We start from the raw sequence: 19,448 nt of genomic DNA, 5'->3' as shown, positions 1-19,448 counted from the left end.
CACTCTGGCCTCCCTGCCAGCGGACTTGCAGCACGCATCGGCAGAGACTGCTTTGCGACTGCCATAAAGCAGCCTCCACCAGTGCAACACTAGTTATGCCAGCTGGGGAGAGGACAGGTTTGGGCTGTAAGTCAACTCCCCCACCATGGAAAGATTTGCAGCCTTAGCCCAAGATAGCTTATGAAGAAATTATTGTGACTACATAAATGTAGGCACATATTACATGAATGGACCACCTTTAATTTGAGGAGGTACGCATGAGGGCCAGGGGAAGAGTGTGGTGGGTCGGTTGGTCTATTTTGTTAAGATTAATGAATCTCACCGTAACTAAGACGTTTGTCTTCCCAGTTCAACAGCTCCTTGACGTATTTGCACCACATCTTGGCATAGTCCAGGGCTGCTTCCACTCCTCCTTCGCACTTGATCAGCATTTCATCAGCCTCTTCAACTGAGAAAATCAAATCATGAGTTTCAGTGAATGGCTGATGTTGCCAGGAGGCAAGATTAACATCTTCAGCATTACAACCTCTTATTAGGTAGACTGGCAAATCTCCCATTTCAGAGTTTGCCAAAGCTGGACTGGAAATGCAAACCTTTTGGAACTGGGCTAGAGCCCTGTTCACAGAGCCATTGTTGAAATCCTCACAGATATTCTATGGCCCGAGTAGCTTTAATATACAGTATTTTTGTCTTGCTTTGCCCTCAAGCCCCACTTTGATGGTTATTGCCTTGTCCAGCCCTTATATAAGCTTCCCTCTCATTTTCACAGACACTGTCATTGTCACAAAGCACCTACTGAACGCAAGTCAATCTTTGCTCTGTACCTTGCTAATTTCTGTTCCTGCTAGGTTTCCTTGACCAGCAAGCACTTATCTGCCTCAGAAAAACTGAGGTGCGTCTTCCAAGGTACTTAGCAGCTCCAGGTAGCCTGAGGTGGGGCCCACCAGACTCCCAGGCCTGCCACTCTTTCCTGCCATTATTCCAACCTCCACCCACAAGAGAGTTCCGGAGTGAAGGAAAGAGAAGAAAAGTGCCAACATTCTCTTTCCCCTCCCAAGGGAAAACAGTAGGGTAGAAAGTGGACAGTTGCTAGACAACCATGTCTGTTCAATCTCTGGCCACAACTGGGTCTCAGGTAGTCATGCTGCTGGCAGCAGCAGTGTTAGTAGTTATGGTGATGGTGGCAGCAGCAGAGGTTTAGTGAAGAACTTTGTGGGAGGCTTATTACAGGCTCCTTGATCATTTCAGTGGCGGCTTTTCTGCTCACTTGATAGGATGAAGTAATAGTAGAAATCAACACTAGTCATTTTGTTTAACCTTTACTGCAGTTACCTGATATGTTTGTTGGTTCTCCTGCCCCCAGATTTGTGTCACTCTTACAGAAACTTCTATCAGTCTGTGAAACAAAGTAGAGAAGAAAAATTAGATACCTAGTCCACCCTTTTGAAAATTCATTTGATTTGTTTATCACAACTGCATTGGTTGGTCTTGCCCTAGGGCAGTTGTTCCCAAACCTTTTAGCACCAGGACCCACTTTTTGAAATGACACTCTGACCCACCTAGCTTTATGAGACTTAAAAAAGAGAGTTTTACCTCAAGCCTCTGTTTTTATCCCTTTTACTATAGAGGGACCACCTTCTGGAGTGTTTGTTGAGTTCTAAGTTCATTGGATGAGGATCATTCTGGTGGCCTTGCATTCCCCTTTGTATTGCATGCAGTAAGAGCAGAAGTATGGTTGTCTACTTGTGAGTAAATGCGCTTGCGTGTGGTTCCATTTCGATTTGCATAGGACTCAATATGTTTTCCTTGTCAATTTAGCTTGCCAGTTTTGCAACCCACCAAAAATCGGGTTGCACCCCACTGGTGGGTCCCAACTCACAGTTTGAGAATCACTAACTAGGGCGCTAGGTACAGCTTGGTCTATTAAAGCAGCAAGCAAACCAAACTCCATTCTCCCAACGCACACATACACACACAGAGCAAAATGCTTCTGACAGGAGCTGGGGAAGATCAGAGGCCAGAAAACAACTGCAATTCAGGAGGTTATGCAATTTAGAATATTGAAAAAAATAACCGGGATATTCTGCAGTGAAGTCTCAGACAACTTCCACATGTGACCCTCAAATGAGTTCATGAAATTCACGCTATGTGTGGTGCTCATACTGGACAGAAAGCATATCAGCCCAATTCTATGATGGCTGCCGGCACCACTGTACTGTGGTGCTGAACAAATGCTGCTGTATTCCTCAGGGCTGACGAGCCAGCAAGAGGTCTCCTCAGGGTAAAAGAACATTGATTCCCTTATCTTGTGTCAGGACCAGGCAGCCCCTATGGGGCTACTCAGATCTGCACCAGTTCAATTGGGTTACCTCAGAATGCCAGATGCAAGGGATGGCACTGGGATGTGGATCTCTTTTTGTGAGCTCCCTGGGGCATTTGGTGGGCCACTGTGAGATACAGGAAGCTGGACTAGATGGGCCTATGGCCTGATCCAGTGGGGCTGTTCTTATGTTCAATTGCTAGTGCAGATTTGAGGAGCCTGTGTAGGGCTTGTAGGCGTGGGGGGATGGGTGGGTGGGAGAAATGATTTGGCAGCAACCTCTGTTGCCATCCCTGCCCCTTTCCCGGGCCTGAACTGCCCTGCCCTCCTCTTACCCAGCTTCACCCCCTCACCACCTTCCCCCCTGCCAAGGAATCCCTCCCTGCCGTTTGGCGGCCTACTCGTCCATGTAAGGCCAAGCGGCACAGTGTGTAGAAACACTACAAAATGAAAAGCCATACAAAGAATTTTTCCCTTCTTTGGAAGCAGGTGTTCTGATGTCATATATCAGCAAGAGGATATTTGAACGTGTTCTAAGTTTGCATATCTATGGATATGCACCCTGTTACACACCCACACTGATCGTGTCTTCCTTCCAGGCTAAGCATCTGTCACAGGAGCTATATCTTCCGTGCACTCAATCCATGATATTTTGTATTTTGGGAAAATGCAATCATTAATTTCCTAACATGGAAACATAGCAGTGATTAGCATATTCAATGTGGTTGTGGATCACCAGCACCTATTGATTGTGTAGTCCCTGTGTTAACTCAGGAGCAACACAACTCTCCACATTTCTGCATAATGTTGTGAACCCCCCTTTTAAAATTATTATCATTTTATTTTTAATTCTTTGGTGGCTGTGATTCATCTACAATGCAATAACAGTGCTGGAGCATTCATCTTGGATGTTTTTAAATAACAAGAAAAGTCATCTTCCTTATAGCCCCAACGTAGTGAACCATTTGTTTCCTTATTGTTTTGTCATTTTTTGAAAACTGTGCCACCTTGCCAGAGAAGAAAGGGTGACACTTTGCAGCAGTACTACACCCCCCACCCCATTACGTACAGTTAGGATATCTTGCCATTGTTCCTAGATTAAGTCTTGTGGGAGTTCATCAGGTTAAGGTAGGGATGCTGTTACATTTGTTCAAATATTGCAATGGAAGTCCAGCATTGCCAAAAACATTTGACCCCCAAATTAGGATCATTTTCCTCATACCTGTGGTTTTTCAGGTTGTGAGTTTTCAGGCTGTGAGATTTCTGCACCACTGTCATCAGCATCACTGATGAGCAAATCGATTGCCCTGCAAATGAAAAATAACCAGTTGAATAGATGCTTCCCCATCTGGATTGAAGAGCACAAAGTAGACCCTCATATTAGGGAGAATAAGACAGCTGCCCCCAGCAGTGAATCTGAGGTGTCATTAAAGAGCAATATTTTTGCAATTATTTCATTTCTGCTTATATTTTTTTTACATGCTGACTGGAGTTGGATCCCCCCCCCCCCATACCAAAATGTCTTGGGCCATCCAGGCACAATGCTATAAAAGTGCAAAGGCAAATGTATGCTTCTGGTCACAGGCATTACTATATCTTTCTTATCTTTTACCTGACATATTGAATGGCAAACCTGATGTATATCGACACCTTGTCCTTGGTAAACATATAGTCGGCCCATCTCAAAAGGGATACAAGAGAAACATGAGCATTGATAAGAACATTCAGTATTTTGCCAGTTAAGTGCCATATTATTATTGCTTGCCTAGCTGTGCAATGTGGCTAGATGGGAGGTAGTTTTGTTTATAAAGAGCAAGGGGGGTATGAAACATGGCAAAAATACATTGGGGGACAAGTTTGCCTTATTGTCTTTTCCACAATTTTGATCCCAATCACAGCCCCTATGATGTGCTACTGTTAGTTGGGAAAAAAGTACATCAGTTATCAATGGAAATTTTGTTTTTACTAGGCAGTGGGGGAGGCCATGATCAGAATCACAGTGGGGAAAAGCCCCCCTACCACCACTGAGGATCTATCACATTTATCCCCTCCCACTACCTATATACAAAACTAAACCCCACACAGCCTCATTGTGCCATTAAACATACATAAAGTTTGGTCTTTACAAGGCTGGTTCGCACTATGACATTTCTCCAGACAGTCAAACCTACGGGCACATAAGTAGGTGGATAAAAACTGAAGTGAAGCAGCTGCAAATGCAGCAGGCGTTTGTGAGTTTCCACTTTTTGTTTTGAAAAGTGCTGGCACCTCAGGGAAAGTGCCTTGATCATACACAGAGTGCTTTCTCCCTATGACAAAAAGAGACCTTTTAAAAAGATCTACAGGCAAAGTGGCCCTGAGCATGTGTGCTGAGTGCCTTTACTTTGTGAAGAAAACATTTCCATGCCTGCCAGAGGCTGTGCTGTGGAACCTTGCACCTCAGCCTCAACTTGCTCATCTGAATGGCTGAGCTCCCTCATACACAGCACTGCTTGAAATAGGCTCAGATGAGATAGCTGGCACTAATTCAGAGACAGGGTATATGTTTGGTTCACCTGTATGATAACTGGGAAACCAACACATATGTGCTCCTCAGCAACCAAAATAGCACCAGCCTCTTCCTGAATGTCCTTAAGGGCAGAGCTCTATGTGGCAGCAGTGTGTTTTGCATTCACAACATTCAACTTTCACAACGTGCACTGCGCACTATGCTACAAATGAAACTACCAGCATCTTAGAGCAGGTCACCCTAAATGCAAGAATGGTTGAGTTGGAATTTCTAATAATTTTGCATCCTCTAATTCAGTTGAAGAGGATAACATTGGATAGGCCAGTGAAATTCTGACAGAATGACAATTTTTCTAAGCAATTTCCATGGGTAGCTGGACCTTAGCAGCAAACCCACAATCCACAAAGTTAGGAGTTAACTCATGACTTGTATCAACAAGTTCACATGAGCCTTTCTCCCTCCAATACCTGCTCACATAACTGTATGAAGAAATGTAGCAGTATGTGAACTGTATTGTACTATGAAATCCTTCTTGGATACATACTCATTTCCAACTCCAATTTCAAGAGCATCCAGACTCCGAAAAATCTCACTGTAGCGTTTCTTGTTTTCAATTCCTTTCTGAGGCTGTTGGCTGTTGAGATCTAGCAATGAAAAGGCAGATTAAAGAACAAATTTCAGTAAGACTAATTCAAATAAAGAAATATTGAACTAAACCATATATCTTTGTCCTTTTTGTCACATAAATTATTCAGGAGGCTTACCATCTTTTCTGAATCAAAATGTATAGAAAATGGTTTCAATCATTAATAATGTAGATGGGCTCCAAATTGTGACTATGGTCAAAAGTTGGTCAGAGATGCCCTGAAAGTGAGGGCATAGCTAGATATAAGATTTGCAGAGCAGCAGAGCAAGTCTGAAAGTGACCTCACACATTCAGTACAAGTGTACTTTTTACCTTTCAAGGAAAAGATATACTGCAAGTTCTCATAATAATCTGCCTACAGACAGCACCAGATGATCAGCTTATAAGGTATCACCCAGGCATCTCATAAGAAAATAAGAAGAGCCCTGCTGGATCAGACCAAAGGCCCATCTAGTCCTGAATCTCACAGTAGCCTACGAGATGTCTCTGGGAGCACACAAGAAAACAAAATACCTGCATCTTGTTGCCATTACCTCCTCCCCAATCCTAAGAGTTGTTTTGCAAGTCTTTAAAAACGTTTCTACTTAAAAGATAAGGCAAAGGGATGAGCAAACAAACATGTCTCTGGTAGTTTATTTTTACACACACTTTTTAAAACAGGCAGACAGACTGAAGCCTGGGGGAGAGGCAGGAATGATGGCTAACCCCGCTTTCAACTTGATAAAAATAATATATGACTCTTACACAACCTGAAAGGGAGAAGGAACCCAGGCTCCCACATGCCAAGAGGCTGCAGTCACTACTTCTCTTTAAATATTTAAGTCTATCTTCACTCTGAATAAGGGCCATACATTATATTATATAGTGTTAGCCCTGGTATTGGTTTTTTGTTTTTAACTCAATAGCAATTGCAGGAGGGTGGGAACAGCCATAAAGATCAGGATCACATTTCCCACTGTGAGAATTACTCATCAGGTAAAAGTGACCAGAAGCAAAACAAAACTCAACTAGGCAGACCAAAAACAGCTGGGTGGCCACCTTGTTTAGCCTCTTCTCTTTCCTTCAGCTTCTTCTTTCTAGTCTCACCCTTTCTTTTTCCAAACACAGCTGTGGTGATCAAGAGATGCCAGCATGATTCAGCATGCAGGGTTGAGGCAAGACATGCAGCCTGTGCACCTTCAGGTTCCTTCTGGATTGAAGGGACAAGACATGGAAACAGACAGTCCCAAAAAATGTAGTTGCTGATACCAGGAAGAGAAAGCTAAAACAAAGGTGCCCTTTCACACCTGTCTCAAGTAAGCCCAATTACAGGGGTTCCCTCAGCCCAGCAGCTGGTTGATAAAGAAGCAGCTGAGGAACCAACTGACCTGACCAAGCTCAACTCCCTAGTACTTTTCCACTGGCTTCCTACCATCAGGGGCCAAAAGTCTTCCTCAGGTTTTTTACCACAGGCATTGCAGTGGAGAGAGCTCTGTGGGGAGGAGGAGCATTGTGTACATCTGAATCCAGGCCCCACACAGGTTTCCTGGGGTCTTGCCTCATAGGTAGGGTTGCAACTAATCACTTTAAACACACACACACACACACACACACACACACACAGCAGCAGCAAGGCCAGGCTTCTCTTGCTTCCATGGAAGTTGCCAGAAAAGCAAAGGTAGTCACAATATTTTTCTGCTGAAGTTTCCCTTCCTCTCCCTTAATGTACATAGCCACATTATGTGCTATGTTCTATCCCTAGAACCAATCACTAAGCTCAGTACATGGATGGCAAAAACTGCTAGTCTCTGCATCCAGGCATGTCAAAAATCACTGGGTTCTGTCCCCTGGTTCCATCACTGAATTTGCCATGATCACTTGTGCCCAGCTACCATTTGCCTCTTACAAGTTTTGATTTTAAGAACTAGCAACCCTATTCCCAGCTACTTCAATCACAGATAATTTGTGAGGTGACAAGAGACAGTAATTTGTCTCAATAACTGGCAGGCTGATTTAAAGGTCCCCTGAAGTAGAATGTGGCATGATTTTCCAATATTTTACCTTAGAGTCCTGTCAGGATGCTTAGACTGAAGCCTGGTTTAGGCCTGATTTTTAGACTAAGGCTAGAACATTAAAAATAACATCAACACATGCATCCATTCATAGTTTGCCAGCAAATTACGAGTCCAGCAAAGCGATGACTTAAGTAAGGCATCAAAAGTCATTGGTAATTTAAGAAGAGGTGCCTTTTTTATGGAGAAATCTTTCTTTGACTTTCTTCTCTTGGTTTCTGCCTTTTAGTGACCCAGTCAGGGATATAGGTTTTTTTTGGAGGGGGGGTGGGGAGAAGAGAACCTGATTCACAACAGGTTTCAAAAGTTTATTCTTTGCTTTTTCAGAGTGTTTGTTATGGTTTATTTTACCAAAGCCACACACTCCTGAGGAGTAATCTCAGAGGGTCTGAAGCCTGGTGGGGAAGATGCTCCTCCGTTTCTGTTTGTGACATCAACAGTGCAACTCAGCCTTGATATGACATCAGCACTGCCAAGCCAATCACTCTAGGAGCCTTTGAAACCAGCATCATCAACTGTCACAAAATTCCAGATGCTTGCAGCTGCTTCACCAGTCACATGTCTCTTAAGAAGCATCAGTAGCCATTTCTCCTGACTGCATCAGAGGTGAGACAGGGAGGCCCACTGTGACAAGGACCATCATTTCGCTTTTCCTCTCCCATAACGCTCTCAGGCAGTGGCCAAGGTACCAGAATTTGCTTATTTTATTTTTCAATCCCTCTTTCTTGAATATTAAGTCAACAAAATTGCAAGCCGTTATTTTCAAGAGTAAACTGCCCTTGAGTGTACTGACAGAAAACCAATAGAGCACACACACGTTCTCAGCTTAAAAACGCTAGAATTCATTTTTATGGGTTTTGTTAGAGGAGTGTAAGCCTCTCCACATGGACTCAGAAGTAAAGCCCATTAAATTCAATGGGACTTACTACCAGGAATGTGTCATATGATGATAATCTAAGTGTAGGTGGGGCCTCGGTATCCACAGGAGATCCGTTCTCGGACCCCCAGTGGAAACCGAAAACCTTGGATAATGAAATCCATGGTTTTGATGCCTTTAAGCCCTCCAGAAGGCTTTCTGAAGTCCCAGAGGCTGCGTGCATCCACCTGAGACCTCTGTGGCTTTCAAAATGGCAGTTTCGGCAAAAAACACAACTTTTTGATTTATGGAGGAAAACTGGAAATGACGTTTTTATGCTGTATAAGACATTCGTAGCCCTGGGAAGCCCTCCAGGATTTCCCTGGGCCTCCTAATGCCTTATAAGGCATTAAAACATCACTTCCGGTTTCACTGAGAAACCAGATGTGATTTTTTTTTAGTTCTAAGGTTCCATTTGAGCTCAGCAGAGGCCACCTGCAGCCTCTGCTGGGCACAGAGGATCCTCTGGAGGTGAGGGGAGCTCCTGGAGGCGGATGTGGTGATGGCGACTGGCCTGGATGCCTTTAAAAGGGGATTGGACAAGTTTCTGGAGGAAAAATCCATTACGGGGTACAAGCCATGATGTGTATGTGCAACCTCCTGATTTTAGAAATGGGCTATGTCAGAATGCCAGATGCAAGGGAGGGCACCAGGATGAGGTCTCTTGTTATCTGGTGTGCTCCCTGGGGCATTTGGTGGGCCGCTGTGAGTTACAGGAAGCTGGATGGGCCTATGGCCTGATCCAGTGGGGCTGTTCTTAGGTTCTTATGTTCATGCACAGGGAGCATGTGGGGGTTCATGGACCTGATCAGTGGATAACTGAATCCAAGGAAACAGGGGGTTCCCTGTAATTGCCTTTTGATGACAGCTCCTGTTCCCATGGCCTGAATTAGTTTCTCATTATTTCCCCCCTCCCCCCTTTTGTCTTTTGTAGTGAAAAAGCTGCAACTGTGTTTTTAAGAAATACAAATCAGGTCTCAGAAAAAGGGAGGGCAACATAGAAAACACTGAAATGGAACAATATGGCAACAGTGATGTATGGATTCTCTGTAAAAAGTAAGTGAACAATGGTTGGCAACTTCAGACTATGCCAGTGTTTCTCAACATTTGTCCTCTACTGTACCATTTCACATGGTCCACCTTTTCCATGTACCACTGGAAGTAACTGGTGATGACATCAGCAGCAGTTACTTCCAGATTGGGAAGCCAGATGCAGCACAATGAACACCAATAAGAAACTCAGGGTGGATGGGAGGGCTTTTTGAGCGCAGCAAAGCATGCTTTGGAGCTCTGCCCATCGAGCCAAACCTCCTACCGCTGTCTGCTGTGCCGCGTTCCTGCGATCGCAGAATACCACCTCAAATGGTACCACTGTACCATTGCTTGAGAAACACTGGACTATGCTATTAGTGCAGAAACAACCTTTCACTAATTTAACAATCACAGGGAATTACAATTTGATTGGGGCTGGGCGTGCAAAACTCTAGCAGAATTTTCTGTACTATTAAACTATAATTTCCAAGATTTGGTGATGGGGAGGGGAGTTAGAGCTGAGGGAGTCAATCATTTCCACATACAGCAAAGCTGAATTTTGTAAGTGAAAGAACCAGGAGGAACAAGAAGTCAGAAAAAGAAAAAGAAACTGAGAAGTCTAATTATTAGTAACAGACTTTTAAACTAGGAACTGAATAGGTGACTGCTCCCCTGCCATTAGAGGGGAAGAACAGACATATCCACACCCACTGTTATTGTATAACTTTAGATCACATGCTGTTGCTCTTCCCATAGCAGGGTGGGGGTGGGGGAGAGCTTTGACAATTGCGGTGAAAAATATAAAGATTGTACTGTAGATGGAGCCAGATTTTGCTTGTGGAAAAATGCATAGGAGAATCATTAGGCCTTTTTCAATTTGCAGTTCAAATCTGACTTTCACTTGAAGCTTACAAAAATGTACAGTCTTGCCTTGGCATCCACAGGAGTTTGGTTCTGGGACTCCCTGCTGATACAAAAAAAAATTAAATAAAAGCAGTTAAAAAAATTAAAAAATACATCCCTTTACAATCGTAGTTTAAAATCAGCTTTTCTTACTGTTGTAGAGAGGCAGTCAGAAATTAGATTTGCAAGCGACCCCCCTGCCTTTACCTGGCTCACTTAAGAATGGAATTAAAAAATGTTTAATTACTTCCACATTCCATTCTTCAGGCAAAGGGAGAGAGGTTGCTCTGACTGCTTCTCTACAACACTAAGAAAAGTAGTTTTTTAAACTGCGATTTTAAAGGGATGCATTTTTTCCCCTTCTCCAAGATTGGCATGCTCCTTCTCATTTGCAGTGGTCATTTGTGTTGAGTCAAATCTGTGTTTAAAAAAATCGGTGTATAACAAGGTTGGACCTGTAAACAGCACTCGAGGAGCGTGCAGTGGGGATAGAAACTGTGGCAAGGGGTTAGGAACCAAAGCCTGCCCCCACTGTCCCCATGCTTTTTAATGACCTCCCAAAAAGAAAAAAAGGTTATATTTATTGTACTATATAGTTTGGCCTCAGCCTAGTCTGTATAAGCAAGCAGAATTGTGGGGGCAGAATTCTGAACTATAACACTTCAGATTGCTTTTGGAAAAAGCCATTTTACAATGCTCCTCCACATTTAGAAAACCCTTTGTGCAAGTAATAAAGTAGCACATCAGAGAAAGAATTAAGTATACAGTATTCCCTCTGCATATACAGTACAAGTTTACTATATGCAGCTATATGCAGGAAGATTTCTACACAGGGGAACATTAAAAAATGCAATTCTCCAGCTGTATTCAGAATCTAAAGTGGTGCTGTACATTCTACCACTTAAGAACTCTATGGTCCTTCTCATCTCATTCTGTGGTGTGTGTAGATGAGATCAGGCCAGCTTCTGGGATATGTTAAAACTAGGCATGTGCTTATGATATAAACAGAACAACACTCTCCTTCGCACTCCCCCGGAAACAGGATGTGGTTGCCTTAAAAATCAAGGGGTTGCTTCACCACAGGGCGGGAGGGAGCTTACTGGAGAGAAGAAGAAAAAAGCCCATGCCTCTCAACTCATTCTGGGGCAGCCAGAATGTCTCACCTCTTTAGCTCACTACTGAGCTATGTAGATTTGCAAGTCTTATTTTAATTGGGAAGCAACTTAGAAAAGAACAAAAACTTGAGTGTAGTTTCAGCATTGCTGAAAACAGCTTGAAGGATCACAGAAACAGTCCAAGACAGTGGTTCCCAAAGGTCTTAGCACCTGGACCCACTTTTTAAAATGACACTGTTGGGATACAGCTAGCTTTATGAGACAAAAAAAGGTTTCACTTTACAGCTGCTCAAGCCTGTTCTTATCCTTTTTACTATGGTGGGGAGATGACTGCCTTCTGATGTGTTTGTGGAGCTCCACATTCATTGGATCGGGCCCATTTTGATGGCCTTGCATTCCCCTTTGCCTGGCCTTCAATAAAAACCAAAGCATGCTTGCCTACTTGCAAGTTAACATGCACCTGTGCTCAGTTTCACTTTCCATAAGGCTAAATCCATTTTCTTTGTCAGTTTGGGGGGGGCTTCCTTCTTGAGAGTTTATGGGGGCCTATGTTCCTTTGATTTGAACCATTCTGGTGTGTTCCTCTTGGCCTGTCCTTCAAAGTGGACTGAGGCACATTTGCCTACTTGCAAGTAAACATACATGTGCTGTTCCATTTTGGTTTCCATAAGTCTCAATGTATTTTGCTTGTTAGCAATCAGCTTGTCAGGTTGTGACCCACCAAAAATCAGGCTGCTACCCACAGTTTGGAAACCACTGGTCTAGGAGAAGGCTTGAAGAGATTGCTAAGATCTAATCCTTTTCATTGGCATCTGCATGGTTGATCCAACTGAATCCAGACCTCTGTAATCTGATAATGTACACTGATCTGAGTATCACCAATTCCTATGAGTTCCTGGAACTGTTCTCGTAGAGTTATGTGCAGAAAGTGGTCTTTTGCCATTGGCTATAAAACTGTAGGTTGCTAGCTCTGTGCATCTGTAGAAAAAAACAACTCCTCTCAAAATATTAACTCTAGCCTTATTGGGGGGGGGTGTACATGCGCGCATGCTCATGTGGTGGGAAGAAATCTTGCTGCTTGGGACAGGCTGGGAAATGACTTCTTGTTTTCTTTACTGGAAACATCTGCTCACCCACTGAAGCAGAAAAGTGCATAACCTCGTCCCACTCCAAGAGTAGCCCAGGGGAAACTTTTGGGGGGGGGGGGGTGTGTGTGTTGCAAATTGTGTGGTCATTCAAAATAGCATAGCAAGGCAAGGGCAAACCTGTTTATATAATTATTTGTAAACTGCAAAATCTGCATTCTTAGCTCAGTGAAAAAGCCTAAGTAGCTTGCATTCCAAATGACTTACCATTTGCTTTAAAAAAATCAGTTCATGCAAAGAAAAAAAACATAAAATATACAATAATAAAATATACCACAAAACTCATAAGAAAATGAAGCACCAAAACAAGCCAAGAGAACAGTAATCCAACATAGTGGGGGCCACAGACACACAACCCAATCCTAATCTGGGCCAGTTCAGTCACAGTGACTGCTGTGCTAGAGCTAGCTATTCCAAACATGCCGTAAAGCATGTTCGTGTTGACTTACGAGTAAGGAACACCAGCAGGAAGGCCTGCACCATCTAGCCGGCACTGAATCCTGACCTGTGGTAGCCAGTGTCAGCTCTGAATAGGATTGGGTTGCCCATTCCATTACAACAGTTAGTAATGCTAAGAGCCCTACCAGATCAGACAAAAAGGTACATCTAGTTCATCATCCTGTTTGCAGCCAGATGCCCAGCCAGGGGTGTGTGTGTGTGTGTGTGTCCTTTGCATAGCAGGGCATGAAGGCAGCAGTCCCCTTCTGATGCAGCTCTCCAGGAACAGGTTTTAAGGCTGAAGTTCTGTACACACTTACCTGGGAGTCAGTCCCACTGAATCCAAGAGAGCTTACTTCCGATTAGACATGCATAAGCTTAAACTCTAAGAGCGCAATCCTAACCCCTTATGTCAGCGCTTTCCAGCACTGACATAGGGGCCATGCAGCTCTGAGGTAAGGGAACAAACATTCCCTTACTTTGAGGAGACCTCCGTGAGTGCCCCCCAACTGCAGGATGCAGCACACGTCCCATTGGCACCGCTATGCCAGTGCTGGAAAGCACTGACATAAGGGGTTAGGATTGCGCCCTAAGAGGCTTACAGCCCAATCCTATGGCTGCCTACTCAGTCCTGTTGTATTCAATGGGGCTTACTCCCAGAAAAATGTGTTTAGCATTGCAGCCTCTCTGTCTTTAAGCAAGGAGGTTCCATTTAACTACCATAGTTAATAACCACTGATAGGCCTGTCCTCAATGAATTTGTCAAATCCCGTTTTGAAACCATTTAAGCTAGTGGCCCATCACCACATCCTGTGGGGGTGAACTCTATGAATTAATATTTCAGTGTGAAGAAACATTTTTATCTGTCCTGAATCTACTGCCAATCATTATTACTGGATGATTCCGAGTACTCCTAAAACCAGCCATCAGCCCAATGTAGTGAATGACTTCCTATACAGGAAATCACACACACACATTTTGTATACAGAAAACTTCTGCCACCACCTGGTGGTACCACCCACCAGCTTTCCAGGTAAAACATCATGAGCAGAGTTTCAAGAGGAGGAGGATACTACTGAAAAGGCTCTGGATCTAGTGCTCAGACAATAAGGAGGTGGGGCTATCCAGAATGGGGCAGGGACTAGAAGCAGACATGCCTGGCAATGATGTCACAGACATTATCCAGTAGGAGCCCATTTTGTTCTGGCAGTACTGTACTATCAACACAGCAGTCAGCCATCTAAGTGCTAGGAAATCAGCAACAGCTGAGGTTGAAAGAAGAGCATTATCTGGCAGAAGAGAAAGGGGATCATGACCAGTGCTTAGTCTTCTTAAACAGTCCACAGTTCAGCAAAATCTAGAATGGTTTCCGCTGCTCCAATATTTAATATTAATAAATATGCAATACTGTATTGTCATGGTTTTTAAAATTCCACAGACCCAAAAAGTTGAAAGCGACACATTGCTTTTAATTTTAGTACATAAGGAACATATACCTCACCGAGTGAATGGGGCAAGAACATACATGGCCAACTTGTCGTGATTAGTTTTGTCTTCAGCAGAGTGGGTCTGGCAAATTTCCCTGGGGTCAGAGTCTGCCCAGAGATGGGCAAATCCAGCGTGGCTTGACTCTAGTCATGAGTCTCCGCCCCTGTAGCTCGACTCGAAAACGAGTCCTAATGGGCAGACTTTCCGAGTCGCCCAGAGCATTTTGGGGACTCTAAAAGACTCAAGTTCCGAGTCAAAAAAAGTCAACCGTGGCTCTATAGAAACAAAATGGAGCTGCTGGTGTGTGTGTGTGTGTCAGAGTTCTCTTTAAATTCACCCCTGATGTCCCTACCCATCCAATCAGTAAATAAGCCATGCCTTCTTCAAGTGAAGGCAGCAGTGCAGAACGCGCCAATTAGTTCCTTCCGTATGATCCCCAGTTGCAATAAAACTCACCCCACATCATGGGTGGACCTACAGGGAGTGAGGGTGGATGCATCCCAGCTCGGCAAGGCAACAGGGTAGGGGGGGCAGCATAAGCGAATGAGCGAGTGAGGGGACAGAAGCTGCCGTGGGCGGGCAGGAGGCTAGCTTACAACCCACCCACTCCTCCTTTGCAGAGACACAAAATCAGGACACAGCCTCTGTCCAATTGATAGTCCAGGGGGACAAGAAGAAGCTCCTCCCAACCTCTGTGTTCTGGACACATTCAGCACCCAGATGGTAACTTCTGCAACTAGTTACTTCTGCAACCTGATATCCTTAACCGCCCCCCCCCCCAAATTAACAAATTCCCTCCACCCCCAGTCCGTCTCTGCCTCCTGAGTGAACAAAACATACCCTGCTACTGGTTGCTGCTGCTCACACAGATCTGAATGCCCAGCTTCCGAATCACTGCACAAAGTCTTTCGGGTAACACAGAAACAGCGCGATATCAGAGTACGCAGCCAGCACCCCCAAGCTGTGTCTGGCTGACTTGAGTTGTTCAAATCCATGGCACTTTCTGAGTTAGTAGCCCCAGACTCAAGTGCTTGCCGGAGTCTTTGACATATGTGACTAGAATCTGCACAAGTCAGCGAAAAACGTGTGTTTTCATGACTTTGACTTGAGTAACTTAACTCGAGTTCCCAACTCTGGTTCTGCCCCCTCCCAAAAAAGCCTCCCCATTTTACTCCTCCTGTGTATGCAGCAACTGATTATACACCATGCCTCTCAAAAAAAGGCAGAAAAGTAGCACCACATGTTATGATATGGAAAGTTGAATTTTTCTCCAATGAATGAAATTTTCTTCAAGAGTGAAACAGCCAATTTAGGAACATAAATTCATGTGTGAACATTGTGTGAATTCCCTATAAAAAAGTGATTGAATTAAGTGTGAACAACCCACCTAGAAGTGCCCCCACACTCTTTTCTCAAAAGAGAGCAATTTCTGCCTTTGGCATACATCACTCACACAGGCCCATTGTATTGTTTATAACAATAGTCACTCCATGGAGCTTCCAGGTGTCATGATGTTCCAGAGTTTTATGGCCAAATCCTATCTGGATACCACATCAACAGCACAGCAATGCCAGCACAACAAGAGCTGAATGCCAAGCCTGTCCTGGCAAAGCAATGCTGGTGCACCCTTCCCAGTAATGTCCCCAGCATCCATGGAAAGATGGATACAACTCTTATTCATGGAGCGGTATCTTGATGGCCAGTGGCATCACTAGGATTTGCGTCACCCAGTGCAGGAGGCCTGCGTGTCACCCCATGCAGTGGGTGGGGCAACACCCCAGATGGTGGGCGTGGTGATGTACCATTGCCCCGCCCCCACTGGTTTTTTGGGCAGTACCTTTTGATAGAACACAGATATTTCAATGTGGTTTGTTTCATTGCATTCTGCATGAAATTACACATTGATTGATATATAACATGGTGGTCTTATTCCTCCAAATTCTGATTTTCATGATTTTGAAAACTTGTGGAGTCACACACACACACACACACACACCCGTGTCAACTTACTAACATCTTATTGCAGCAGTTCTCATACTTTTAGTGTTGGGACCCACTTTTTAGAAAGACAGTCTGTCCAGGACCCATTAGAAGTGATGTCATGGCCAGAAGTGACATCATCAAGCAAATTAAAATAAATAATTATAAATAGTTAAATTAAAATAAAAGAAATAATTAAATAAGGGGGAGCCAGTCCTGTTCCACCAAGTGAATTTTCTCTGCAGTCTGCCTGCAATAACCCCCCCCAAAAGAATCTGAGATTTCCAGCCCTCCCCCGTGCCCAGTTTAAAGTTCTTCTATTTCAAGCACATCAATACAAAGACCCACCTGGCTTTACAAGTCTGAGAGCCCAATCCTATGCTTGTCTACTCAGAAGTAAGTCCCATTAGAGTCAGTTGGGCTTACTCCCAGGAAAATGTGGGTAAGATTGGGCTGTGAGGGAAACTTTGCAAGTGCAAAATAGAAAACTTTCCCCTTACCAGTTCAAGCCTCTTTGTTGGTCCTTTCTCATGGGGGGGGGGGGAGGCTGCCTTCTGGGGCTTTTGTTGCGCTCCAGTCCCATCAGATCGGGACCATTCTGGTGTCCTCACATTCCCCTTTGTCTGGCCTGACCACCAGCCAAGGCACATCTGCCTACTTGTGAGTAAACGCTATGTGAGGCTGCTTCGCTTCCCATAGGGCTCCATACACTCGCAGCTGGGGGGGAGGGACCTCCTTCTCAGGTGTTTTTGGGGCTGCATTCATTGGATCAGGACCATTCTGACGTTGGAGTCCTCTCAGCCTGCCCTTTCTGACGGACTATGGCACGTATGGCTACTTGTGAGTAAACGCACGATATAGCTCACTTTCACTTTCTATAGGGCTCCATGCATTTTTCCTTCTGGTTTTTTGGTCATACCTTTAGAAGGAAAGGAGCTATCTCCACGGGGTTTTTTGCATTGTGTTCCGCTGGTCATTCCACATCCAACGGTGTATGGCACAACAGGGTAGCTCCGAAAGCCGCAAAGTTAGTGCATCCTCTCCCAGGGTGCGTCACCCCCCCAGGGCGCGTCACCCAGTGCGGCCTGCACCCCCCGCACCCCCTAGCAATGCCACTGTATGCCAACATTGTGACACCAGTGGTCATTGCTATGCAAAGGGGCAAAAGCAAAGAACTGCTAGGATTCCCTGCATCCAGGATTCAAGTCCCCTCATTACAAACAAATACATCCAAGGAATACCTTTTATGAGTGTAGCAGTGCAAAGGTAGGAAGAAAGCTTCCTTGATATTACTGGTGAAATAACACTTGGGGTGAGCACAGTTGAGGAGATTTGGGAAGAGAGTCCAGTAGGTTAAGAGCACCCACAGTCTCTTTTTTTATTTTTATATAAAAAAGGATATATAGCAAGAACACTGCTGCTAGGGGAATGTTACATTACGACAGAGGAATATTACATTATATTACAGAACTGCCATGCTCAGGAATTTACAGTGGGGATAGTGGTGCCCATTGGATATAATGTACTTTACATTATACAGTACTTATTGAATAGGGCAGTGGCTCCTTAACTAGTGGATTGCGACCCACCAGGGAAATCAGAAGGAGGTCATTCTTGCTTAAGGGGAGTGACCAAGAAATTACTGCTGTGACAGTGCCACTGCGATTGAGGGACTTTTTAACTTACCTGGGGGTAGTGCTGGCAATCTGGGGGGTGCAGAGGGCTCACAGCCCCCTCTGTGGGCCTCCCTGCTGCTCCAAACAGCTCTTTTTGGTGATTGCGACCCAATTCTGGTTTTGCTAACCCTCCAGGGTAGTTAAAAAGCCCCTTGATCGTGCCGTTGCCACAAAAGCTGCATTGCCATTGCTCCCGCAAAGACTTACCTGGTTCCCAACTCCTGTTCTGACATGTAGGCACATAACTCTCGTTCACGTATATCAGTTAGCCTACCATAAAGTTGATTTCGTTATAAGTGTATGGTTGGGGTGGTGGAGCGGTTGTAGGAATGTAACTCTCGTTCATGTATATCAGTTAGCCTTCATGGCACGAAGGGGTCTACTTGAACCTGCACTAGCAAAATCGCTGGCACAGGTTCGTATGGACCTGGGCCGCAGGACTGGATCCAGGAAGGGGGCTAGGATTTGGCAGCAGTCACTGCCACTGAACCCATCTCCATCCCAGTTGATCCATCCTTCCCCTGCCCTGTTGCCACCTCTTCTGCTCTCCTCCTGACCCAATTTCTGCCCCTGTTCCACCCTCCCCCTGTTCTGCCTCCCCCTGACTTACCTTCATCAACAGGTCCTAGTGGGGCCACCACCACACATGGTGTGGCAGCAGGTTCTCCACTAGCGCACTGCTAGCGTGCACCTCTGTACGCTGTCAGAGCAGGTTGACCAGATGTCATCACCGCAGAAGAGGACAAGGCACCCCAAAATGGAGGACATCACGAAATAAAAACTAAAAACACTTGTATATTGATTTCATGTGGTTAATTTAAACACTGTATTACTTATTATTAAATTTAAAACTATATCACATATAATTTATTAATTACAAGAAGGCTATGTGCTGCCTGCTTACAGGAAAAAGGAGGACATTTAAGTTCTTTCTCAGGGCACAAGGCTAAAAAAGAGGACATGTCCTTGAAAAAAGAGGATGTCTGGTAACCCTGTGTCAGAGTGTGGTTTGTGACTGCTGTAAGGTAGTTAATGCTGGCAGAACACTCATTCCGCCAGCTTTGCCTCACATGCAAAGTGGATTACAGATAGGTGCTGCTGAAACACTGGGCAAATGACACCCCTCCTCTGTCTTCCGCCAGTTCCCTTGACATCTGCATAGGAACAAATGTGCAAACTACTTGTTGATTATCATGTATGATGATTATGCATATAGCACACATTTTTCA

The 19,448-nt window shown here is 44.6% G+C and overlaps 1 protein-coding gene across 1 annotated transcript in view; it reads right to left on the bottom strand.

Moving 5' to 3' along the window:
• The window catches only part of GMIP (GEM interacting protein), a 60,233-nt gene that overhangs the window by 38,510 nt on the left and 2,275 nt on the right, over window positions 1–19,448 (bottom strand). Inside the window, exons 2-5 of the mRNA XM_066615143.1 lie at window positions 5,374–5,473; window positions 3,543–3,627; window positions 1,333–1,396; window positions 323–448 (exon numbers count right to left, since the gene is read on the bottom strand). Coding sequence (XP_066471240.1) covers window positions 323–448; window positions 1,333–1,396; window positions 3,543–3,627; window positions 5,374–5,473 — 375 coding nt within the window. The remainder of the gene's footprint in view (window positions 1–322; window positions 449–1,332; window positions 1,397–3,542; window positions 3,628–5,373; window positions 5,474–19,448) is intronic.

The sequence above is a fragment of the Tiliqua scincoides genome, chromosome 2, assembly GCF_035046505.1.
Source record: "Tiliqua scincoides isolate rTilSci1 chromosome 2, rTilSci1.hap2, whole genome shotgun sequence".
Taxonomy (NCBI): Eukaryota; Metazoa; Chordata; class Lepidosauria; order Squamata; family Scincidae; genus Tiliqua; species Tiliqua scincoides.
Note: the sequence above shows the minus strand (reverse complement) of the source record. Positions and strands in the feature narration are given on the sequence as shown.